The sequence below is a fragment of the Lichenostomus cassidix genome, chromosome 14, assembly GCF_008360975.1.
Source record: "Lichenostomus cassidix isolate B80296 chromosome 14, HeHo_3.0, whole genome shotgun sequence".
NCBI classification, from domain to species: Eukaryota; Metazoa; Chordata; class Aves; order Passeriformes; family Meliphagidae; genus Lichenostomus; species Lichenostomus cassidix.
In genome coordinates, this window is record NC_139495.1 from 3,139,974 (window position 1) to 3,165,265 (window position 25,292).

Consider the following 25,292-nt stretch of genomic DNA (forward strand, 5'->3'; position numbering starts at 1 on the left):
ATATGCAAATAGTGGAACAGAGCCAATGGTCCATCTCGGGCAGCCTGATTTTGGAGATTGCTCCATAAAGGTTTATTTCAGCTATTAGCTTTTGTGCCAATATTTTTCTTACAAGAAAGAGTAATAATTTTTGCAACCTAAAATTGAGGGTTTCACAGGCTGTGAGTGGAAAATTGGCAGCTGTGCTCATCTACTGTAGACTGAAAGGCTGTGGCAGAGGGAAAAGAGTTAAATGAAAAATATAATTCTTCAATAATAGCTTTAGAAATTCATACTGCTATTTTGAAAGCACACCTGAAATATATAATAAAGGTAATAATTATATGGACAGACCATATGCAGAAAGTTACAGATGTCATCCTTCCCCAGCTCAATAAATTATTCTTAAAATTGGGAATGGCAGAGTAGAGTTATTTGATTTTAAAAATCTCCCAGGAACTTCAGAATTCCTTTTGGCTGGTACTAACACGCTCAAGTTCTGATTTTACCTGTACTTAGTCTCTTTTTTGGGGTATTTTTTCCTCTGAAACGCTGGCAGCAGGAAGAGGAAATTAAAGATTGTTCTGTCGTGCTTCCATAGAGCAGCTGATGGTGATTCTCTAATCCTGTTTTGTTTCAAACTGAATTACTATAGTCCTGCAGACTTCTCTTTTCAGTCAGCTGTTTAAAAAAAAATACAAGAGAAGCTTTCTCTGATTATACAGCTTGCCAGTGTAAGAAATAAGTAATTTTTAATCCATTCTAAAAATATTTTCCTGGTGCGGCTGCTTAATTATTACTAAGGCGGAGGATTTGTGTATTTTTTTCCATGAGCTTCTGGGTTAAATAGTGGATTTCTTTGGTCTGTTTGCTTGACACGTGAGGTGAGACAGTTTTCACTCTGCTGCCTGTGTTAGGTAGGGAATGTTTCTCTGGAACTGAGAGGTGGAATTCTAGTAGAAATATATAAAAATAAATAAATAAAGTATTTGTTCCTTTGCACCTTCCCTTTCCCCAGTATAGAATTACAGTGAGACCAAGGGGAAGTTAGGAAGAAGGGGAGATGGAGATGAGAAGGAGAAATTGTCCATACCAGGGGAATTGGCTATTGATTGTCTTCTGAGCCTCCATTCTCCTGCTGAAAGATCTCCTTTTTTCCCACTGGAGAAAAGAGACTCCCTCAAAAGTAATTAGGTCTTTTATAGTTACCTTCCTCTCTTGGATCTTAGTTTGAGATAAGTTAGAGCTCTAATATTTTCCTCTTTGGCTCTGGAGTTGTTTTTCCTGGCCTGTTAAAAGAGTTTAATGGATACTAAACAACTTGGATTGCTGAGATCCTAGTGAGCATTCCTTATGGAAAAGCAAAATTAGACTTCTAGCTGGTAATAGACCTGCTAGAAATGGAGATTGATGTGAATTTCCTGATCTAATTTTTTCTTAAACTGCTGTGCTGGTGAGTAGAATTTGAGAGAGGGAAATGATGTCTCATTTGTGGCTCTTTCAAAGGAAAACATCTTGATGCAGATTTTTTTTCAGTATTTTTATTTTTCTCCTGAGTGAGGCCCTGTCATACCTATCCCCAAACCTTTGTGTATTTACAGATTGCTTCTGCTGTTGCAGAATTCCTCCCATGCTTTATTTCCCCATGTATCTCCTACTTTGTGTGCAAAGAGCAGGAGGTTGCACTGAGAGGTCTCTTCCAGGAATCCCAGAACTGTTCTTTGTTCAGAAAATGTTTAGCCCTTGTTCTAAAATGGTTGGATTCTGAAATAACAACAGAAATCTGGTTTAGCATTTGTAAACATGAAGTAAAGAAAATTAGGTTTTAATGCAAAGGGATGTTCATTAAATCTTCTGTGTGTTGTAACAATAGAATTAAAGCAGCAAATATAAAGCCATATTTATATGTAAATATTCCAATCCCAGATAAAGAAAATAATGCTCACATTTAATATTTTGGTGTTTTTTAATGAATTATGATCAGGTACTATTTTAGCTTATATGATTACCAGAAAGCTTTTTTTTACGGTTTTAAGATTTCTTTATCTGCTTTTTTGTTTTGCAGTATTATGTGCCAAGAATCTCGCAAAGAAAGATTTCTTCAGTAAGTATGTCCTAATTGTGTAACTTTCTTCTCTGGATTAATCAGATTTATTTGGAGATGGTGCATTACTGTGGAGGCTTATCTGTGTGTGTCATTTGCTCTGTCATTTTCTCGCAGCAGCACTGCATTACTACAGGAGTACACGTTACTCTGAGTTGAAGATTGTTTGGACTTCAGGGTTGGAAACACTAAGGGCTCACAAATTCCACCCAAAAGTCTGGCTGATGGAACCACAGGCAGGCTGCTGCTCACAGCTCTGTGCTGGGGGGTGCTGAGAGCATCCATCTCAAACACAGGATTTATTAAATATTTTTAGGATAATGGCAACTTGCCTTTTTTGAGGGGAGAGTTTCTGATTGCATTCTCTTGGAAGCTGCAAAGCAAAGGAGTGTGTTTAACAGCACCTTTTCCCATCCACAGGACTTCCTGACCCTTTTGCTAAAATAGTTGTGGATGGGTCAGGTCAGTGCCATTCCACTGACACTGTGAAGAACACGTTGGACCCCAAATGGAACCAGCATTACGATCTGTGAGTTGGTTGTAAGGTCATAAATAAACAGAATTCCAGAGATTAATCTAGTTAATGGAATGCAAGGGTGGCACTGCAGTTTCATTTTGTGTTAGCAAGAAAAGCCACATTTCATGGAATCTCAGAATGGTTTGGGTTGGAAGAGACCTTAAAAATCATCCCATTCCACCCCCTGCCATGGGCAGGGACACCTTCCACTATCTCAGGTTGCTCCAAGCTCATCCTGGTGGCCTTAAACTTCCAGGATGGAGCAAGCACAGCTTCTCTGGGCAACCTGTGCCAGGGCCTCACCACCCTCACAGGAAAGAATTTCTTCCCACTATCCCATCTAGCCCTGCCCTCTCAGAAAGCTGACTTTTTTTCAAGAAGAAATTATCTGTTAATAAAGGAGGGGTACTTTGCTTTTAGGTGTTTGAATTTCAAGATACTTGTGTGGCAGGTACACAGCACAAGGGCTTAGTGAGCTCTCCTGGAGCAGTGCCATCCAGCTTTTACAGAAAATTATCCTTGTTGGAATGATTTATTTTCTTCAAATTATGAGAACCATAAATTCTAAAGTTTTGCATGTTAATCGACTTGTTGTTTAGCTTTTAATGAGGCTGGCTGTAGTTAAATTCATGCTGCAGCAATATCAATTTCCCATGCTGTGTGAAATCACAGTGCAGTAATTCATTAATAACAGCATTTTGGGCATAAGCACTTGTGTATTTATAATAAAGAGGCATGACCGATGTACTAAAATGTGTCAGAATTTGTACCAATTACAGCATCAGTTCTGTGGAGTAAAAAGAGCTTATTATTTCTAAAATGACTCTTTTAATATGTATTTTTCTAGATATGTTGGGAAAACAGATTCCATAACCATCAGTGTATGGAACCATAAAAAAATCCATAAGAAACAGGGAGCTGGCTTCCTGGGGTGTGTCCGACTCCTCTCCAATGCCATCAGCAGGCTAAAAGATACTGGATGTAAGAGCAATTCCTACCTGGTGTGACCAAGAACCCTTCATACCTTGTACCTGAGTAGTGAATAGTGTTGATTTTTCCAATTCTCCTTTCCAGACCAGCGTTTGGATCTATGCAAACTCAACCCCACAGACACCGATGCTGTCCGAGGCCAAATAGTGGGTAAGAATGATCCCAGCTAAATTCCATCTGCTTGGTAAATATCCATGGGAACAAAGGTCATGTTAGAAGTGAAACCTCTAATCATTGCTTCTGTGCCTGTTCTGTGTTGTTTCTTCTGATTTTAATGGGATTAAATTATATAACCTGAAAATTTTCATTGCACTCCTATGCAGGAGTTTGTTTCCTCTCAGCTGATGATGGGAAACAACATTAAAAACAGGGATTGCATCTGGCAAAGCTTCTGCTGCAGCTCTGGAGGGGTGAATGTCACTGTGAAATGATGAATTTAGCCAAGGTGACAGGCAAAGGGAATCTTAGGTGTTAAAAAATGATCTGGAGGAGTTAAAAGGCGTTTTACAAGTTGCTGGTTGGATAGCTTTGACTCATGCAAGCCATTTCCAAATTTCAACAAGGCTGTGCTTGTTTTATAGCAAATTTACCCCATGTTATACTGCCCCCATCCAACCCCAGCTTTTCAGTGATATATAAATATATTTGGCAAACTCCAAATTCTCACCCTAAGATGACATCTAGTGGTGAGCAATTTTTTTCCGGCTTCCCTTTCTGCGTCCTCATGAAACCGAGATGTAGAACCTGACATGTTTGATATTTACAGAAATAAAACTCAAGGTTTGAGGGGATGACCTTCTAGTTTCTCTTCTCCTTTTTAAAAAATTAGTAATGCTTTAAGGGAATAAAAGGAATTTTGGTAAGGGATATGTTCTTGTGTGTAAGATAGAAATTTCATTAATATTTTACCCTGTATAAATGTGGATTTTTTGGCTTTTTGCTGTTTTTAAGAATGCATTGTTCCTTTTATTGACCTGAGTATGTGTTTTTTTTATTTCAGTCAGTTTACAGACACGGGACAGAATAGGCACAGGAGGTTCTGTAGTAGACTGCAGAGGACTTTTGGAGAATGAAGGGTAAGGATTGTTTTCTTTACACGTAATTAGGATAATGGCAAGACTGTAACTAACATTAGAAACTTAAGTATCAGCGTGACTATTTTCTGGGAATGGGTATCAGGTGGTAAGGTTGTAACTGGATAACAGCTTGAAGAAAACAGGCTAAACTGGGTAAGACTTGATTTTGTTTTGTTACCAACGCTGAGAAATTTGGGCATAAAAACATTAAGAAAACGGCGCATCTTGGGTTAAAAATTGCAGCACATGAAGTTGTGGGGAGAGAGAAACAGTTATTTCTGCATTCACTTCTCTTGTGATGGAAACTCTTGAAGTTTCCCCATTTTCAGAACGGTTTATGAAGATTCCGGGCCGGGGAGGCCGCTGAGCTGCTTCATGGAGGAGCCGGCGCCCTACACAGACACGACGGGAGCGGCGGGAGGAGGTGGCTGTCGCTTCCTGGAGTCTCCCAGCCAGGACCAGAGGCTCCAGGCGCAGAGGCTGCGCACCCCCGAGGTCAGAGCTCACGTCCAGACCCCTCAGAACAGACCCCACGGCCACCAGTCACCTGAGCTACCTGAAGGCTACGGTGAGTGTCCCACCGCGGTGGAACTGAAGGGTTTCGTTTTGCCAAAAACATCACCAAAAAATTCCCTTCTTTTAATACATCGAGGTGTTCTGCCCATTGGAACAGGCAGCATCCACGTGCATCTCGTTCTGCATTTTGGAAAAGGAGCTGAGTGCAGATGGGAGTTTGAGATTGGCTAATTAGCAGTTGGCTACGCCAGGATACACTGAGGGGTTGATGGTAAATTAAACATGAGGTTGTGGTATGATGCTGTTACAGAAAATTCACTGCTAATCTTGGCTGTGTATCTAGGGAGAACGAATGTAAAGAGCTCTTTAAACTAGAGCAGTAATGCTATTTATTCCTTCCCCCCTTGGCATGTTGTGTAGGTTTGAGCCCACATTTGAGAAAAGATCAGGAAAATATATAAAAGCAACAAAGAAACCAATAGTACGGAAGATTAGGGAGGATGAGATAAGGGGAACTTAAATCTTAGAAAAGAGCACACCAAATCTAGGAGTAAAGAAATCTAGTTTGGGGGTTTAGATTGTCTCAAAATCTAACAATAAAAATAAAAACTAAAACATGCTGGTGCAGGGATCTGTGAGTTTCAAAAGAATGTTGAAATGTGTAGTCAGAGTAAACTTGTCAAGGACAAAACAGTCCATGCTGCAAGAGATCAGTGTGATGGCTTCAGTACTTTCTCCTAGGAAGAAAATATTCTAATGTCTCTAAACTGTTTATTCAGATTTTTTTTTTTTTAAGATTTGTAATTTAGACTAATCTTTTTTCCTATTTTACAGAGCAAAGAACAACGGTACAGGGACAGGTTTATTTTTTGCACACACAGACTGGAGTGAGCACGTGGCATGACCCAAGGATACCAAGGTATGTACTTGTAGTTACAAGTCAGGGGGATTGGTGTGTATTTGTGTGGCTGAGTGCTGGATTTATAAAAGCAAAAATCCATTAAATGGTCTGTCTGAATTTAAAGGGAGAGCTCCCAGTAGAGGAATAGTTTTGGGTCTTTCTAATTACCTTTTCACCAAACATTTAAGATTACTCCTTTTGAAAGAAAGAATTATTTATTTGTGAATCATGTAAAACAAAAAGCGAAAAAATATGTCGCCTTCAGTAATTCCTGTAATTCCTGTTTGGCAAATTCTTCCTAAAATGCTGATGTGACTTTGTTTTTTGGTGAAGCTACAAATTTCTTAATCTTCCCTACTTTTTTTTGTTTGAAAACAATTTGGACTGCAAATTGAAGAAAAAACTGACTACTTCCTTAAAATAATTGTTTCTTGAGTATTCAGCTTGTAACTTGTTAGTGCTCACTTATGTATAACTGAAGGAGAGATTACTTGTTATCTTTAAACTTGAAATGGTTTGATGTTTTTTATGCTTTAGGCCAGTGATTTGCAGCTAGAAAATTTGAATCCTTCACATGATTAATTTAGTAAAGCCTCTTTAAACCTTAACCTGCAGTTAATCCAGGTCTTTGTGAGTAAGGTCTGGTGCTCTTCCTGAGTAGCTCTGAGTCCGGGCTGTTTCATGGGCCACCTGCACACCAGATTCAAGAGTGAAGTTTGTAACTCTGAGCTGCTGCACTGCCTGGATAATACAGGAATGTGATACAGGATATTAGAAAAATGATATAAACTAGTGCAGGCAAAAGTGGTGATAAAAGCACAGTGTATGGAAGGAAATGAAAAATAAAGCTGAGAGAGAGAAAATAGCTGATGTTAGATTAGCTGGCATTGTTGGAAGAAGCAATGACAGTGGTTGTTCATTTGTGTCAGTCGTGTCAGGCTCGTGTGCCCAAAACCTTGTGTCTTCTTCCAGTCGTGCTGGTCACCCTAATGAAAGGTCCTGCTGCTTCTCTCCCCAAATCCTAGAGCCAGGGTTTCAGGAGCAGCAATGGAAGGTGGACACAGCAGTGTCTTGTGAGTCACAGGTCCCACCTATTTTAGTTAAAGGTGACTTCCATGCCACCAGCTTGTGGTGCAAAAACCTAACCTTGGCAAGCAGCAGAGATGTAGGTTAAAACTTGCTGTAATCAGATCTCTGCAGGACTTTCAGATGCACAGCTGATCACAGCAAATGGTCCCCACCATAATCTCCTCTAAGGAGCCTAACAAGGGCTTGTCTGTCTGCCTTGGTGTCCCCTTGGTTTATACTCACTCTGACACTTAAGCACCTTCAGTGTACAAAGCATTTCTACCTTTCTAAAGCCTCTCAGTTAACTCATTGATACAAATGTTGCATGGTTAGATTTAGGTGAGGAAATACCTCCCCCTGAGTGGTGCCTTCAACCCTGAATCCATGCCAGCTGTCTAAAGAATGCTTTACTTTCCAATAGGTTTTCTGCCTAAAAATAGTCTTCAGGTGTCCTTCCTTCCTTCCTTTTATTGCCACTCTTAGTGTTTTCCTTTGTTAGGTGGCTGGAGCCTTAGGTATTTTCAACTTTTTTAGGTCTTGAGGAAACTAATTTCATCTTAACTTCAGATGTGCATTAACATATCTTTTGTTTTTCACTTTAGAGACCTTAACAGTGTGAATTGTGATGAACTGGGACCTTTGCCTCCAGGCTGGGAAGTCAGAAGTACAGTTTCAGGAAGAATATATTTTGTAGATCATAACAACAGAACCACACAATTCACAGACCCACGACTACATCACATCATGAAGTAAGAGCTTTGCCTGATAAATAAATCCTGTTAGGTCTGAGAGTCATGAAGGGCTGAAACCCTGAATGCTACTGGGGAACAGATGCAACCAGTGCTGTAGTGAGGGTCCAGGCATTGGTTCTCAGTGCTGGTTTAATCCAAGTTTTTTGCTGAGACTCTTCAGAAGGGTTTTTACTCTCCTCTGCAGTCCTCAGGCTTAAGGAAGGGCTTCTTATTAGCACAACACTAATCTCTTTAAACTGGATTGACAAAATTGCCCCAAGCTGTGCTGGGGCAAATTACACAGTTCTGGAATTGCTGGGGTGTGGGGTAGAGGGTCTGCCAGGGAGTCCCCAGCAGTCAGCTCATGTCTGTCTGGGTGAGCAGTTCGAGCTCTGTGCTGGCTCTGCTGGATCTGGACTAAGTTCATGCTCCCTTGAGCTCCAGACAATGGGAATATAAAGCCAGCTGGAGTCTGATCAACGGGTGCTGTGCACAGCCAGTTTGGGTTTAGCAGGATTTAGTAAGCTCAAGCTCTGCATCATGCAAAGGCAGCTGAACTGTTGTGGAACTGACCCTGGAAGCAGCTTGGCAGTGTTACTTGTGCCCAAAATCAGACTTTTTCCTGTGCTTGAAGCCAGCTGGGGAATCTCTGTATCTAAAAAATAATTGCTCCACAACCCAAATAAAGCACTGATGGATAAGGATAGTTGAGTGTATAAAGCTGCAACTATTTGGGACAAGTACATCTTTCTCTTTTAACAACCACAGATGCAATATTTTTACTGTGTCAGGAATCCCCAGCCTCATTTTGCATGGAGCTGGAATAAAATCAGTTGCAGTTGTGAGAGAGTTCCCTTTATGAAGCTGTTGTTTGTTTCATTAGAGATCTCTTTCCATGTTACACTGTTGAAAGTTGTCTCCATATGGGAGAATACCACACAAAGTTTAATTACTGCTCAGTCAGAGTGATCATGCTCCAGAGCCTTCCACAGTGTTTTGCCACATAAAAACAGCTCAAAAATGCTGAAACTTGTTTTAAGTATCTGTGTTCCTTACATCCCTGAATTTAGTAATTGTGGTACAAAAGTACCCAGCTGAATACACATTTCACTCCACGTTCCTCTTAGAGAATCTTAATCATTTCTTCCATCATTGTTTTACATATTCCTTATTGTTATGTATCCAGAATAAATATTTTCCTTTTTTTTTTCAAAGCCATCAATGCCAGCTAAAGGAGCCCAGCCAGCAGCCTCTGCCAGCTCCAAATGAGGGATCATTGGAAGAGGGTGAGGAGTTGCCTGCACAGAGATATGAAAGAGACTTGGTACAAAAGTTGAAAGTTCTTAGACATGAGCTCTCTCTTCAGCAACCTCAGGCTGGTCACTGTCGCATTGAAGTATCCAGAGAGGAAATATTTGAGGTATTTGATTGAATTTTTTACTATTAACAGCAGCTTTTGTCACTGAAGAGCTCCGTAAAACTGATCAGTGATTGTAACAACTTTGCTTCATAGAGTTGTCATTGGAATTTGCTTCAGATTAGCCCTTGAACAGGGTCATGTTTTCTGTAGTTCAGTAACAATCTATGTATTACAGAAATGCAGAAATCTTAACTGACTTAATTATAGGAAGGAAATAAAATATCTAATTGTACAAATGCATATACAGGAATCCTATCGTCAGATAATGAAGATGAGGCCAAAGGACTTGAAAAAGAGGCTTATGGTGAAATTCCGAGGTGAGGAAGGCCTGGACTATGGAGGAGTAGCAAGGTGAGATTCTGGGAGTTTTCTGACACCTCTTGAGTGTAAAATTGTCCTTTAAGTGCCCCATGGTTGATATCATTCCCTTTCAAGTTATCTGTTAACACTATGTGTTAATTATTTGTGGTCTAGTTTACGGACAGTGGCTGGTAGCTTCAGTCTTTATATGGTAGATTGGAAAGTAGAAGAGTGTGATTTAACAGTTGTCCCACTGCAAATTATGGAATTGGAAAGTGTGATCAGCTCAAATTGTGAGGTCTCTCAGAGAATTTACAGACCCTGAAGTCAGATCCACATCACAGGAACAGTTTTGTTAAACACACCTCTCTGATTTCCCACAAATGGATTGTGGGAGGGTAGGGGTTCCTTTTTGTTATGTCTCAGCTGCATTCAGGAGAGTTCTCTGATCTGTTGGAGCAGGAGTGGAGATGATCTAATCCTAAACAAAGGCTAAAATTTTAGCAAGGACTTACCTCCCTCTTAAAAATGACAATAATTCCCTGTGGGTCGCATCAGAACTGAAATTCAGGAGCTGATTGTGGCATCACTGAAAAAACACTCACCTTTGTGGTGGCTCAGAGTTTTGTAAATTCACTGAGAAATTTCTCAAATCCACAAAGGCTGCCCACTTAGGTATCTTTCAGTAATCAATCCCTGGACAAAGGAAAGAAGCTGGAACATCCTGAGCTGCCTTACCCAAGGCAACCTTGGGTGTCTCCACTGTTGACATCCTGTTGCTCTGCTGTCTTTCAAAATTGCCCATTAGTTGCAACTGACCCTTTCAGATCAGTACAGCTCCACTTCTAAGCATTACAATTGAGAGTTCTCTCAGAATATTTTGGACCTGGGAAGGGTGTCCAAATTTAACAACAAAAGGGTATTTGTCATGGTGACTTGGGAAGTCAGAAATAGCTTTGGTTCTGCTCCTATCCTTGTGTGTTAGTGAGGTGAGAGAATTCACCCAACACCTCCTTTTGATGCGCTTGGTCTCTGTCCTTTCTGGTCTCTGCTGAAAGCAGTCACCAAGCTGGCAGAAAACCAGCTTTTCTAAAGATCCTCAGTGATTGAGCTGATTCTAATCAACAGATTTTTTTAATATTTCTTTACACTGTACAGGTTGCAGAGGAGCAGATCTTGTAGGCTCCAAATAGCTGAACTCTGTACAAAGGCAGGATTTTTTTGGAAGCATGGCTTGTTAGACTCAATTAGTTGATGGCATTGCCTATCAGCTTGCTGTAGCTTCTCTAATTGATGTTAATCCCTTCAGTGCTTCTAAACTAAACCAAGTCTGCCCTGAGTGGAGTAGGATACTGTGGGGTTTTAATCACACCTTTTTTGTCTACAAATGGAGGGCAGCACAAGATGATTTGATTTTGATATAAACATTTCATAGCTGATAATTCACAAATACTATTTTGTCTAAAACTTAAGTGGAAGGTGCACCCTTCTAAATTTTTTTTTTTTTTTGGCAGAGAGTGGTTGTATTTACTGTGCCATGAAATGTTGAATCCTTACTATGGACTTTTCCAGTACTCCACAGATAATATTTACATGCTGCAAATCAATCCAGACTCTTCTATCAATCCCGTAAGTACTAATTTCTGAGCAATATTCCTACTTATTAGATGTCCTCTGCAGTTTCTTATAGCCATTCTTCCACAAGGAGAGTCTAAACTGCAGGGTAAATCAGAATAAGAAGGTGTTAATGTCTTATGTTGATACAGTACGAAGCAGAGGGGTTTTGTTCAGAAATTAAAAGCATGATATCCTTTCATAAATATCTGATTTCTTTGAGACTCCTCAGTAGTGATTGGTTTGCCCAGTGATTCTGGGAGGACAAGGCAGATGAAATTCATCTTCACTGTGAGCACAGGTGGTTGTGCACACAGCATTACATTCCCAGCAGTGCCACCCCATGACTTTCAGGGATGTATCCCTTGCTTGCTACGTTCCTGTGCTTGCTTTTTTCTTACTGGAGGATTTGTATTGGTGCAGACCCTAAAAGGAGCAGCAGTTCTGTATTAGTAGAGGGAATTCTTCCTGACATGACATTTCCTGACATTTGCACTGGAAGATGAGGGAGATGGATTGGAAGAATGTCAACCATAGGACTTACACCTCAGTTTTCAAAAGTTAGTTTAAAAGGAACATGAAAGAAATGAGGGAAACAAGCACCTGCCCTGCTTCCTCAAGAGCAGATACATTTGGATGGTTAAACAAAGAATAAACTAATGTTTGGAATCCTTATCTTCCTGGATTCTGGGGGTTTCACTGGGATTTTCTTTTTCCAAGTTTTGCCCTTTGAGAGGTCTAGAGAACTTGAACCAAATTCATTAATCAGGTAATGCACAGAGACTTTTTTAAGGTTTTATAATCATTAAGTGCTTTGGTTTTGGTTATGTTATGAGGAAAAGTGGTGACTGCTCTTGCCCAGAGGGCTGCAGGTAATTCACAATGAACAAACCACCAAGGGTGCCACAAGATGTCAGTGTCTTCCCAAGCCTGATTTTCCTCTCTCCCTGCAGGACCATTTGTCTTATTTCCATTTTGTTGGTCGGATAATGGGTTTGGCTGTGTTCCATGGACACTATATCAACGGGGGGTTCACAGTTCCCTTTTACAAACAGCTGCTGGGGAAGCCCATCCAGCTCTCCGATCTGGAATCTGTTGACCCAGAATTACACAAAAGTTTAGTCTGGATCTTGTAAGTACTGAATTTAGCAATCGTCTCGCTGTAGAGGAAATGGGGTAGAGTTTGTTGGCAAAGTGAGATGCTTTAGAGAAAGAGTTTGCAAAAAACTTTTTATGGTGGCAATCTGTACATAGTCATCAAACTATGCTTAGTATATCAAACGTTCTTGAGGAAAAGTTCTCATTGCAAACTCTCCTAGCAGTAAAGTAGATACTAAATCATTGAAGATTGCATGGGTATGATAGACTATTACAGTATCAAAATCCAAACTCAGGACAGAGCTCTGAGGGTAAGTGCAGCCTTCTTCAAAAGAAAGTCAACTTTGATTAAAATGAAAATAAATGGAAGTAATTTGGGCTTCTGCATGCTTACAGAACAAGATCCAATGTTCACTGTAGCTTTGGGACTCTTCAGAACTGCTTTGGATTATCTCAGTTTCTTTTCCTAAATGCTGATTTGAATTTTGTATTTAAAACTACTGGTGATAAAATTGCCTACATGTGATCTCTTCTGTGCTTCACAGATATGTTACAGAAAATCAGATTATTGCTGAGTTTATATGTATATGTTACATGAGTGTGTATTTCTATATACAGGGTTTAATTCAGTATCCTGATCCTATGAGAATTAGACAAATATCCCATATCTGATCAGGCTCTTTAACGTGCACTAAATCATACAGAAATTGGTGATTGTGGCAATATTCCTCTAGTGTGTGAAACGCAGGTGGCTGGTAACTAAGGTTTAGCCTGAAGACTGCCGAAGTGTTCAGATAACTGTCAGCATCACCACTGAGAGTTACCCAAATACCAAAAATACTGAGTTTACCCTCTGTTCGTTGGCAGAGAGAATGATATCACACCAGTCCTGGACCATACGTTCTGTGTGGAACACAACGCTTTCGGGAGGATTTTACAGCATGAACTCAAACCAAATGGCAGGAATATTCCAGTGACAGAAGAGAACAAGAAGGAATATGTCAGGTATTGCTAACAGAAATATATCCTGCAAATGTAGTGGGAAGAGGGTAGTAAACAGAATCTTTGTATATAGTGAAACTAATGAGATAAGTATTTTGGGTGGAAATACCTGAATCATAAATGACATTAATTTCATAAATGAATCATAAATGACATGATTTTTTCACTGGAAGACCTGAGAAGATGAAGTTCTGAATGGTGCTTTGATTTTTATTGATGGTGCAGTAATTAATTATTGATGACAAAAGGAATGGACAAGCACTTCTTTCATAATACAAAATGTGTGTATTTAAAAAGGTCTTCTGTAAAATGAGCATTTTCCAGCTCTGCTATGAAAATCCCAGTCCTGTCCAGCTCATCACCCCTGACTTTTTCCCTCCTCCCCCACAGGTTGTATGTGAACTGGCGGTTCATGAGAGGAATAGAGGCACAATTCCTGGCTCTGCAGAAAGGTTTTAATGAACTCATCCCTCAACATCTCCTTAAGCCTTTTGACCAGAAGGAACTTGAGGTATATTTTATCCACATGGAATATTGTTTTGTAATTAGTTTGATCCACAGTCAAGCACTGATATAAAAAACAAACAAAAACCAAAGCAATCAAAACAAACAAAACACAAAACTTATTCCATTTTACATACCAGAAAGCTGAGTATTTGTTTATACCAAACCTTTTTAGGTTTATTCTAGACATTCTTTGGATTGATATTACTGAGAGAGCTACTTAAACAGGAAAAGACAAATACACCATAGTGTCTCTCCAAGAACTAATGCTCAAGGCAGGTGGTCTGAGAAGGAGAACACTGCAAGTGTGAGGAGGTTTTGGCTTTGTGACATGGTTGGGCGTGTTTTTTATAAAAAACTGCAAACCTGAAATGACTGAACTTTAAATCTCTTTCTAATCTTTTAACAGCTGATCATAGGAGGCCTGGATAAGATAGACCTGAATGACTGGAAGTCCAACACCCGCCTAAAGCACTGCATGGCTGACAGCAACATTGTCAAGTGGTTCTGGCAAGCAGTGGAAACATTTGATGAAGAAAGAAGAGCAAGGCTGCTGCAGTTCGTGACAGGTTCAACACGTGTCCCACTTCAAGGTTTCAAGGCTTTACAAGGTGACTGATGTGGAGGCTGAGTTAATCTGGGGTTGGAGAAAAAGTGGTGTGGTATTTACAGGCCTCTTGTAAAATATTGTATTACTGGATAAGTCAAGCACTTGAAAACTTTAGAGTCTGAGAGCAGTTTTACATTTGTCAGCAGCTCAGCTGCTGCTGAGCACTTTGGCTGTTGCTGAAAGTGATGGGAGCTGATAAATCTGTTACTGTGCAGTGCTTTGACTGTTGTCAGTTTTGGCTCATCAATCTCCTACAACTCTGTGCTCTGATGTTCAAATCATTCCATGCAAACATGCACAGGGATATAGGGCATATATATAAAGAATTTTTTCATGTGAAAATTGTACTCCCTTCAGTGTTTGGCAACAAACCATTAGGCTTTAAAGCAAGTTTCTGAAAATTGCAGGTTTTTATCAAGAAGGTGACAGTGTCCTTGGTTGTTGTGATCTCCTGGTCACATTCCATTTGTTGGCTGACAGTAAACTGATGTTCAAAATTAAAATACTAGTTCTGTTTTACAAGAAAAATCTTCTTGCACTAAAGCATTTTCATTTTTGATGGTGCAGCTTTATTAATATCAAATTTAGCAGCTTTCCAAAATACCAGTCTGTAAAATGATTGTCAGAAACAGCCCTATCTCTTCTGCCATCCCTTCATCAGCTGCAAATATCTCAACAGATTTAGCCTAGGACATACTTAGGCTTGCAGCTGGAACTGTAATTTCCTCTCTTGCCTTTTTATAAGCAGCAAAATGTGTGTGTGTGAATAATGCTTTGTTGAAGTGCATTAACTAGAATGTCTGTGTAAGGTTCTACAGGCGCTGCAGGACCCAGACTGTTTACCATCCATTTAATAGATGCAAACACAGACAACCTTCCAAAAGCCCACACTTGGTAAGATGGAAACACCCTGCACCTCTTTCTTTGTCTTGATTTAAGGGAGTCATCTCTGTCTGTCCTGGGCGGGGATTAGGCATGTGGAACACGTGGATGATCTCAAGTTTGCTCTGTTAGCTTGGATATATCTGTATTCTCCAGCCAGCAAAGTAATTTACTTTTCTTAAAGCTTGATTTGTCTTCTGTACTATCTGTGGTTTTCGTTTATTCCAGAGGTGATTATTCTGTTTAGTGAGACGTTTGTAAGTTTATTTCTTTATTACAAAGAAGTCTTGTCAGATGTCAAATGTCAGAAACTCGTGCTCTTGGTGCAGTAGAGGCACAGCCTGAGCCTTTGCACGGAAATGTCACTCCATCAGAGGCAGGAAATGGTTTCAGCAGCAGCACAGACTGTCTGCAGGCAGGGCAGGGAGTGGGCCTGCCTGATGTCTTGCTTTTATTTGCAAGTCTCCTGCATCTGCCTCTTCCTCCTCCTCCTCCCCAACGCTGCCCTATTAAGCTGTGCATTCCTGCTGTAGAAATAGTTGTTTTTCATCTTGTCTCCTTTGGCCACAGAGGCAGCTGAGTTTTTACAATTTCTATCTATATGTAGCTTCTTCACGTCTTTTCCCCAATAAGCACTTGAGATCCATCAATGTTTTGTTGCTTTCCCTGCAGCTTTAACCGGATCGACATTCCGCCTTATGAGTCATATGAGAAGCTTTATGAGAAGCTGTTGACAGCTGTGGAAGAGACATGTGGGTTTGCTGTGGAGTGAAAAAGCAACCAAAGGAAACAGATGCTAGCTCATGGACCACCAAATCAAAAGCTAGAAGAAGCTTGCTGTGAACTTCCTGCTAAGCTGTCTGAAGCATCTGAACTCTGACAACTTAGAGATGGGGCTGTTTCCCTTCCACCGCTGGTGGATGAGGGGGGTGGGGTCGGGGCTTTTCTTGGTGGTTCCCAACTCTATTTTCTCCCCTTTGTTACAATAACCCCTTCCCTCTTCTTCCATCCCCCCCTGAAATGAAATGCAGCCAAGTTCAGCATTTGGCTTTGGTTACACAGGATATTCTGCTAGATTTGTAACACATATTGTGATAGGGTCAGTGACCTGTGGGGCTTTTTTAATAGGAGAATCAAAGTGTATTTGAGAATGAGCTTAATTTGCTGAGGACTTGCAACTGGTAGGTGCACCTGGTTAGTCTGTCTTAAATCAAGCTTGAGCCTTTGTAGAGTCCAGCAGGTGCAGAGTGTCTGACTGGCACCAGAATTTGCATTGCACATTTTAAACATCTATTTAAAAACTAAACTTCTAGCAGAAAATACCTCCATATGAACACTTAACTGAAAGGGATAGAAATCCAAGTTCTGCCTTAGCAGGAAGCTCCCAGTGGAAGCTGTGGCTCACCTTGAGAAAAGTGAAGGAATCTGGGACAGCTTAAATGGTATTGTATGATTTCTTTTTGGTTGTCCTGGCTGAAATCTGATTGTTTTGCACATAAAAACAATTCTTTCCTCCTGCAGAATTCCTTTCCATAGTTTGTTCAGATGTAAGTACCTTGCAGAGAAGCCTTGTGAGGAGGAGACAGAGGATAAAAATCCATTCAATCCCAAAGCTGTGATTTCTGTGCCACTGTTTTACCAAGGTGTGTTTGTGTAACTTTTAAATTCTAGGACTCACATGGAAATCACTAAAAGCCAAGTTAACAGAGCAAACCCCTGCTTCAAATTTTTTGGCCTTGGGAAAGGTTTATTTGGAGATTGAGGTAAAAGGGGAACTATACAGTGAATACATTTTAAATGTTACAGAAAGCTATTGGAAGAATTTATGACTTCAGTTCTGTAGGGATGAAAATTTCTCCAGAGAGCCATATAAGGCTATTTTTTCCAATATCTGAAACTAATATTAAAAGGTTTGTTCTCTAACACAGGGGAAACAAAAGCAAATCCAATACCTGAATCACTAACATTTTTCCAGTTTGCACACCAAGATGAGACAGTATTTTAACAAATAACACGGCTTCAGAGAGACCCAGTTATCTATCAAACATGTCTAAACTTAAGCAGACTTGCTTGTATAGGATTTTTTTTTTGTTTGGCAAGCCTGATTTTTAGAGAGATTCATGACTGAAACACTTAACAGATGTTACATTTATGGAATAGTGCATTGAAATTCAGCTGTGGGTAAGAGATTGTCCTTAGGAGATGTCTACTGGAATACTTCTATTTTGTCTTTTTTTTAATTGAATTTGATAATAGCTTTAAACTGTGATAGGACAGAAAGTAGACACTTGTCAAAACCCTGGCATCTTTCTCTGTTTTGTTTGTTTGTGGTTTTCTTTTTGCCATTGACCATAATTCTTGTGATTCATTGTTGGGAGTTGCATCAGAGGTGTAAAATTGTGAGATTTGCACAGGGTGGCTAAAGATGCTCATCCCACAGGACTGTACAGGAGAGGCACGTTCAGCCCCATGTTCTGTAGGGATCTTTTGGCCCTTGGAGACCAATTTCTGCAGTTCTGGTTGTTGGGACGTAAATGAAACTACACAACTCTTGCAGAGAAGAGAGGAAATGCAACAGCATCCCTGCAGTCCTGGGCTGAGTAGCAGAGTCCTCACATCCCTGGATTTTCCAAAAGGCTTTGAAGTCAAACCTGTTCATAGAGTGTATTTAATCCTTTCAGTACATTTAAATGTGCAATAAAGCAGTCAGATAGGAAAAATGCAAAATGGATTATTGCCCAAAAGCTTTGCATGCAGTCTCATGTGGATTTTTCACTGAAAAAGTGTAAAAACAAAAAAAACCAACCCCAAACCCAAATGCTAAAGCCCACCCCTAACAAAAATCCTATCACACCTGCAGCACAGCTGGCTCAGTACAAACCAAGTGAGGTGAAGGGAAAGGCCCCTGATTTGGAGATCTCTAGGTCAAGTAGCTTTATGTCAGCAACCCAGTTGACATACGATAGTTCCTAATGTCTTTGCTAGGTCAGTGTTTTTTTGAATGCACAAAATAAGAATAGGAAAGGATTGTTGTTTCGAAAAGTCCGTCTGTTTTTTGCTGTATTTAAAAGCCCTTGTCAAGGTACCTCCTCCGTGCTGACAGTAACGAGAATAGGGCACTGTCTTTTTAATTATTTCAGTTCTCTTTTCAACAGCTTCACCACCTCTCCCGTTGTGTTGTCTTTGCAATCTTGTGCCACTTCAGTGATGACGAAGACATTTTTTGTCTTGTTCTGTACGTGCATTTGAGGCAGGCCTTAAAGCTGGTTGGGTGGATGGAGGAACAGCAAGAAGTGAGGCAGAATGGCTTTGGAGCCATGGCCTGTTCTTCCTGTGCCCAGTTCCAAGGCCAGGGAAGAACAAAATGCCACCAGGAGTTTGCATGGCTTGAGCCAGTGGCTCTCAGAGGTCTGGGATAACCTCAGCTGTCTGAATTTGCGTGTCCATTCCCACTCGGTCTGCCAGCACTTGAACTTGGTTGTTACTTCTCAAACTTGCCCAAAGAATACCATCGAGTCCCGTGTTCATCTCGTCATTCCACGTTCCACCTTGTGCGCGGACACTCTTGGATCTGACCTGAAGGAAATGCAAGGTACAGCCTGTCTGTTGTTCCTGTCCAACGGCAAAGCCAGCAGCTGGTCCATCGGCACAGCCCTGCAGTGCCCTGATAACTGCTCCTCAGCCTATACTCTACGCTCAGGGATGTAGGAAACCACCACTCTGCTCGTGTTTTCCAGCGGGAAGAAGCGAGACTGTTGGATGGGTGTGAGTGTTCACTTGGGCATTATGTTAGACAAGACCCTGCTCCAAAAAAAGGCTGCTCGAAGCTCCAGACGGTGCGATCGGCGCTCGCTCAGCAGTTTGTCCTCAGTTCAAGTTGAGGTGGTTGTAAAATCCAACAGATTTTGTAAATTACTGATCCAGCCACCGGGCCCTCTGGAGCCAGTGCCCAGGTTTGGGGCCGTGTGGCACAGCAAGTTCCCAGAAACACAGTATGGATCTGGTTTTAATCTGTTAATTTTTTTTTTGTTGTTGTTGTTGTTGTTCCTCAACCACTTTATAATGTATTTTTTTAATTTATTATTTTGTAATGTCATGTTTAAGTATTGCTGCTATCCTTGTTATTCTTCCCACTGTTTTTATTGCAGATTTATTTTATGAAAGTTGTACACTAATGTTTCATTTTATGTCTAAATCAAAGTATTTAAAGAAATACTAGTTCTATTTAATGTGGTTATGGAACCAGCTGGAATAAACAGTGATTGTATAGTAGGCTGGACCCAGGAGGTCATGTTCATTTTTGTTACATATGCAATAAACTCACAACTTTAAACTCTTGGTAGCCACTCTTTGGTTTGTTAAAATATTTGTGGGAATCAGAGGAAAAGAGTGGACAAGGTATAGAAATCCAGCTGATGTAACAGATCTGTATGGACTGCCCAGATGAAAGTCCTCCTCTGCCTGGAGAACACTTTGTTTCACTCATTCTTTAGCTGATTAATTACCTTAACCTTTTCCCCTTCTTACCTTATTATTTGTCCTGATACTTTTCCAAAACCTCAGTTTGCAGAAAGAATTATAATCTGTCTCTTAATGAAAGCTGGAGAAAGATTCACTAATGTTGATGAATCCTTGCTTTCTTGTTTGGTGTTTTTTTCCTAATCACCACTGTTTTGCAAGTGGAGAAGAATGGGAGTGAGGATGGTGCTTGGTGTTGGTGTGTGCTGATGCTGAAAGCTGGAGATTCTTCCGACCATAATTTGGTTTTTAAAAAAAATTAAAAGGAGGGAGCACAAACAAAATGCTTTTTATCCTTTGAGTAATTTCACAATGTGAACAAATGACCGGCGAGCTGCTGTCGCCCACCCCTCGTGTCAGCCAGCGGCAGGGACTGAGCAATGTCATGACTTGGAGCAGGAAATCGTGTCCGTCCTTCAGTGCTCTGTCAAACACTGGTCCTGCTGTTTTCTTTAATATGCACTTTTTGTGAAGTTTTCCCGGTTTCTGCTTTCCTTTTGGTGCCCAGGCATTGCTAAGGGAGAGGAGGATCCCTGTAACCTGCTCCGGTGTGCTGCAGAGGGGCCGCTCCAGCACTTCTCTGCGACTCGAACCTCTTGAAAGCACAATTAAAATGTTCCCATTTCTCTCAGGAAATCTTACAGAGCTCAAGGAATCGGCTGCCTCTTTTCTGGCTGCGTGGCAACTCATTTAAATCCCCCAGTTCAATTTTCTACTCGTCCTACAGGAATTACCCGAGAGGGACACACCGTGTCCCGGGGGGTCCCTGTCACTCGCTTGACCTCCAGGGTTGAGGGGGACAGGCGGGGATCCCGCGGAAAGGTCCCGCACCTCCCAAAAACTGAACACCCAAAAAGTTCTACCTCAGCCCCGCCCCGCATGCACGTGCGGTTCTTAGCCCCGCCCCTCCCTCGGGCCACGCCCCCTCCCCTGGGGAACACCGCCCGCCCGGCAGGGGGCGTGGCGCGGCGCTGGCCGACCGCCCCCTCTCTCTATGGTAGGTTAGCCGGGCCGGGCCCGCCTGTCCCCCCGCGCCGCTCTGTCTCTCCCTCGCTGTGTCTCTATGGTGCGGGGCGGCGCGGTCACGTGGCGCGGGCCGGGCGGAAGCGGCGGGAGCGGCGGTTAAATGAAGCGGGGCCGGAGGGGCGGCGGGCCGGTGAGTGCCGCGGGACCTTCCCGTCCCGGGAGGCCGGTGAGTGCCGGGACAGCCCCGCCGCCCCGCCGACACAAGGGGCGTCCCTGGGCTTCGCCGGACCCCCTCGCTGCGGGGTCGGGCGCTGCTCCCGGCTGGGGCCTGTCCTCAGGGACGGCTCGTTCCTCCCCTCTCCCCGCGTCCCTTCAGGGCCGCTCCTTCCCCTCGCTTCCCGTCAGGGACGGCTCGTTCCCCCCGCCCAGCGCTTTCCTTCAGGGACGGCTCCCCCCGTTCCCCTCGAGTTTCATTTGGGGCCGAATCGCTTTCCCTCAGGATCGGGGGCTCCCCCTCCAGCTTCCCTCAGCACTGGGCTCTTTCCCTCCCCCTCCATCCCCTCACGGCCGGTCCGTTCTCCCTCTCCCCGGGGTCAGGAGGTCCCTTGGGGTCCTGCACAGCCCTGTGTCCCCCGCAGCGGCAAGGGACACCCGGGGACAGGCGCTGCTCTCCGGGGGCTCCTGGCGGCTGTCCCGCTACCCCGGGCCGGGGGTTTGTGTCGGGGATAAGCCGGAGCTGGTGGGGAGAGGAGGGTAAAAGCTTGTTCTCTTGTGACCCCTGTGCAGTGTGGGAGCAGTCGGTGCCGTTGGGACATCACGACATTTCAGGCATCTGCTGTGGGAGCCGCTGCGGGAAAGAAACCCCAAACACAGCTGTCCTCGGAGCTGAGGGATCAGTGTAAGAGATACTCCTCTTCCTCCTCCTCTTTCCTTCTCTATTGATCCGAGTGCCGGCTCGGCGTGGTAGGCAGAGCCCAGCCTGGAAGTGTTAATGTACACTGGGTTTAAGTAATGGGTTTTTCTGCCTGTGGAGCTGACCTTGTTCCCCCCAAAGGCTGGAGGCAGGCCAAGCTCCCACCGAAGTCTTCTGAGGCTGAAGAGCTGTGGGGAATTCCAGTGTGTGTGTGAAGAGTGTGAGCTCGCCCGGGGCAGTGCTTTGGGGTGGGCAAAATGTAGGTTGGCTTAAAGAGTTGCTGTCATGCTATGTATCCCCTGGCTTTGCAGCTGTGTTCCTGGGTGGATAACGGCTGCTTGCACCTGTGAGTCCCCCTGGGAGGTTTTTCCTTTCATCTCACCCGTGCTTTATGACCTGGAGTGTTGTCTTTGAGTGTCCTCCAATGCCTTACCTTGGAATATTTCTGACGGGTGCTTAGTGCTTTTGATACAAATAAGTTTAGTTGTTGATGTTTCTGTTCAGTTTCTTGTGGTTTGGTCACTGTCCTGAGACTTCTGATGCCTGGAAAGAGAAAAGCTGATGTTGCTGCTGTGCACTTTTATTTCCACAATCCAGGTGTGATGCTGAGGGACTGAAGCTTGATGTCCATGTGCTTTTCAGAGCATTCCTTGTGTTTCTTTCCCAGCTCAGTGCCTGCCCTATGGAACAGCAAGCTCTTGCTTTGCTTCAGGCAGCAGTTCTAGAGGCAATCACTCAGTGCCTTGGTGGCTGAGAGGCACAGGCAGTCCTGGTGCTAAGACCTATGGGCAGATCTCTGTTTCTCTGTTCTGTCTCTGTGGTGGTTGTTTCCTCTTTCTTAACAATTTCTGCTCTCCCACCTGATGCGCTTTGGACCTCTTGCAGCTTTCCAGTGGTAGCATGGAGGGAAAGGCAGGTGTCCCCCATCAGGCATTTAGACAGCCTTTGCATGCTCAGCTGAAGTGGCCTCTCCTGCTTTCAGAGAGGATGACATGAGGGTTTTTCCTCCAGCAACCTTTTTGGAAGGTGAGGCAGGAAATCTGAGACCCATCATTTGGCAGACCCAAATCTTGAGCAGGTTCTGGAACATCCCTGAACAGGTGCAGGGCCACAGGAATGTGCAGCTCAACCATGTGGTAGAACCCATTTTCTTTAGGACTAGTAGGATTGCAGGGACAGCTTTTAATTCCAGAACTGTAGGATTTACAGCTTTTAATATGTGCTTTTGATTTCCAGGATGAATGCTGTGCAAAAATTCCACTGCCTGACATCAGGCCTTCTGCAATTGTAAACATGTTAATAGATTTCATGTGCTGGGTGTCTTCGTGGTGTGACTGGATGTTAATAAACAATCATCTTGACAGGAGTCTGTGCCTGGAACACTAAGGCTTGGGAAAGGACTCAGACACATTTCCTGAAGATCTGTAGACACTCAGCCTGCTTGGAGGTGCTGCATTGTGGTAACAGGCCTTCTTCCATCTCTTTTTCTTGCTTCCTAGGATGTTTTCCTGCTGGTTGGCCTGGCTGCAGGCAGTCAGGGCAGGAACAGCAGTTCCTAGAAGAGCATTGGGACAGGTGTTAGTGGTGATAAGGTACAGTGTGGATTCCAGCAGGGTGCTGGCAGCCTGTTCCCGGGCTGGGGTTTCAGGAGCTGCCTCGGAAGTCCAAATTCCTGGGTAGACCAGTGCTTTGTCTGCCTGAGAATGCAGTGGGCGTTCCTGCCGCCGGCGAGACTTGTGCTTTGAAATTGGACACAAATCACTAAAAAGTCCTGTGGCAAAAATAGGTGGGGCAAACACACAATTCCGGCGGCTCCGGCACAGCTGGAGAGAGACAGGAAGCATATCCCAGGGGCCAGGAGCTGGTTAGCAACCTGTAGTAGCACAAACCCAAGTGCAAGAGATGTGGAGCCCTTTGGGTGTTGTTTAGTGCCTGCTGGAAGAAGCTCCCATTCATTAATTTGGAATGGGTGTCTTATTTTTATTTATATCTTTCTAAAGGCATTGTGAGTGGTTTACTGTGTCTGAGTGCCGGCGGTGCTGGGTGTTAGGGCTTGCCACTAGCTGCATTCTTTCTGGGACAGTCAGAACTGCACCACTAATTCCTCTCATTGGAAGTCTGGGGTTGTGTTTTTGTTATTTTGCAGATGGATTTGATCTGGAGATATTTTAAGACTCCCTTTAAATTATTGAATTTGGACATCATTGTAACTAGTTAAAGGCAAGGCATTAATAGTCTTGAGTCTGTGTGTGCAGTGAAGTGATGGTGAGGTTTCAAGCTGCTTCGTGTAACTGGGATTACTCTCAATAGGATCTATCCCAGTGGGATAGGTGCCTTTTTAAATACAGCAGAAGGTGTGAAACACACAGCTGCCTAGGGACAGCAGCTGTCTGCCAGTAGCAGCCCAGGAGATAAGGTTATTTGTGTACTGACTGGGAGTTCCTGTGTTTGAAATGGAGCTGAATGAGGAGCTGGTCAACATTCGTCTGGAGTAGTTTTGTTTTAGAGCAGGTTACTGGAAGTGGGGAATTGGGGAGGGGTAGGCAGAGAAAACAGGAAAAAGGGTTAAAAAAGCCACTTAGCAGCATCCTGGTGGTTTGAATAAGTTATCCTTGCCAAAGCACTGAGATGAGAGATAATAAGGAATGTCTCACTGAGCTGGGATAATCTCGTTCTCAGCAGCCTTCATGTCACTTTTATAGAATTTCAGGTTTATTTTGGACCATCTCAGGAGTGATGTTTTTCCTCTGGGTCAGTGCTTAAGGGCTTGCAGTGGTTTTAAATTCGTAACGATCCTCGAGAAGCCTTAATTCCTGAGGATGGGAAATGATATTCCTTCTGAATGACACCTCTCTCCTAATTACCAGCCCTGCTGTGGTTCCCTCCCTGCGTTCATGAGAGGAACTGTCAGTGCCTGATTAAGTGGAAAAAGCATTGGGCTTTAGGGAAGGATTTCAACACGGGGCAGCTGCTACACTGAGCCACGATGTCACCTCATGGTGTTCCTGACCCAGGTCAGCAGGAATTTAAATTAAACATGGTTTCCTTGCTGGCTTTAGGGAGCCCCACTCCTGTGCTGATGCTGGTGGTGCCTGACTGCTCCCAGGGTGAGTTTTGGAGGCTATGGTTGCTCCTTGTAATGAGCAGCGAAGCTGATGAGCTGAAATAAAACTTGGGAGTGTGTGTGGGTGTCAGGGTGACCTGAAATGTTTTCAGCTGGCCTCGGAGGCCAAGCATGGTGTTGCTCACCCTCAGCCTGCTCTCCCCTGCAAGGAGGCCAAGCTACTGTTTGCATTATTCAAAGAAACATTTGGATGGGATCTGTAGAGGCATCACGTGGTGCTGCTCTGCAGTACAAGGTGGTCGGGATTTGCACTAGCTAGAATCTCTTTTTGGGGGAATGTAAGGACAGAAAATGGCCTCAAGTAATATGTTTTGTCCAAAGCACTCCCCACACAAGGCTCCTGTGCTGCTTTATCCAGCCTGACACGCTCTTACCAAGCTGTGGGCACTGCTCCTGCTGTTCCTTGGAGGAAGGCAGGCAGGGCTTGACTTTCTGCAGGCCTTGCAAAACTGGAGTTAG

General features: G+C 43.1%; 2 protein-coding genes across 8 annotated transcripts in view; both read left to right on the top strand.

Moving 5' to 3' along the window:
* SMURF1 (SMAD specific E3 ubiquitin protein ligase 1) overlaps positions 1-19,645 on the top strand; it is a 43,607-nt gene extending 23,962 nt beyond the window's left edge. The window contains exons 2-18 of one of the 4 annotated variants that reach the window (XM_085074494.1): positions 2,045-2,083; positions 2,504-2,612; positions 3,448-3,581; positions 3,675-3,740; positions 4,591-4,666; positions 4,981-5,234; positions 6,017-6,101; positions 7,754-7,900; positions 9,098-9,302; positions 9,550-9,653; positions 11,117-11,231; positions 12,170-12,348; positions 13,182-13,319; positions 13,707-13,827; positions 14,230-14,431; positions 15,240-15,324; positions 15,985-19,645. In XM_085074494.1, coding sequence (XP_084930620.1) covers positions 2,045-2,083; positions 2,504-2,612; positions 3,448-3,581; positions 3,675-3,740; positions 4,591-4,666; positions 4,981-5,234; positions 6,017-6,101; positions 7,754-7,900; positions 9,098-9,302; positions 9,550-9,653; positions 11,117-11,231; positions 12,170-12,348; positions 13,182-13,319; positions 13,707-13,827; positions 14,230-14,431; positions 15,240-15,324; positions 15,985-16,084 — 2,159 coding nt within the window. In that variant the 3' untranslated portion in view covers positions 16,085-19,645. The remainder of the gene's footprint in view (positions 1-2,044; positions 2,084-2,503; positions 2,613-3,447; positions 3,582-3,674; positions 3,741-4,590; positions 4,667-4,980; positions 5,235-6,016; positions 6,102-7,753; positions 7,901-9,097; positions 9,303-9,549; positions 9,654-11,116; positions 11,232-12,169; positions 12,349-13,181; positions 13,320-13,706; positions 13,828-14,229; positions 14,432-15,239; positions 15,325-15,984) is intronic. The other 3 variants (XM_085074495.1, XM_085074496.1, XM_085074497.1) reach the window with 3 other exon arrangements.
* A 1,192-nt stretch (positions 19,646-20,837) lies between these two features.
* Positions 20,838-25,292, top strand: part of RNF216 (ring finger protein 216) — a 76,165-nt gene continuing 71,710 nt past the window's right edge. The window contains exons 1-2 of one of the 4 annotated variants that reach the window (XM_085074491.1): positions 20,838-20,986; positions 21,583-21,694. The gene's annotated coding sequence lies outside the window, so the exon portion shown is untranslated. Of the gene's footprint in view, positions 21,023-21,582; positions 21,695-25,292 lie in introns of all 4 variants that reach the window. The other 3 variants (XM_085074490.1, XM_085074493.1, XM_085074492.1) reach the window with 3 other exon arrangements.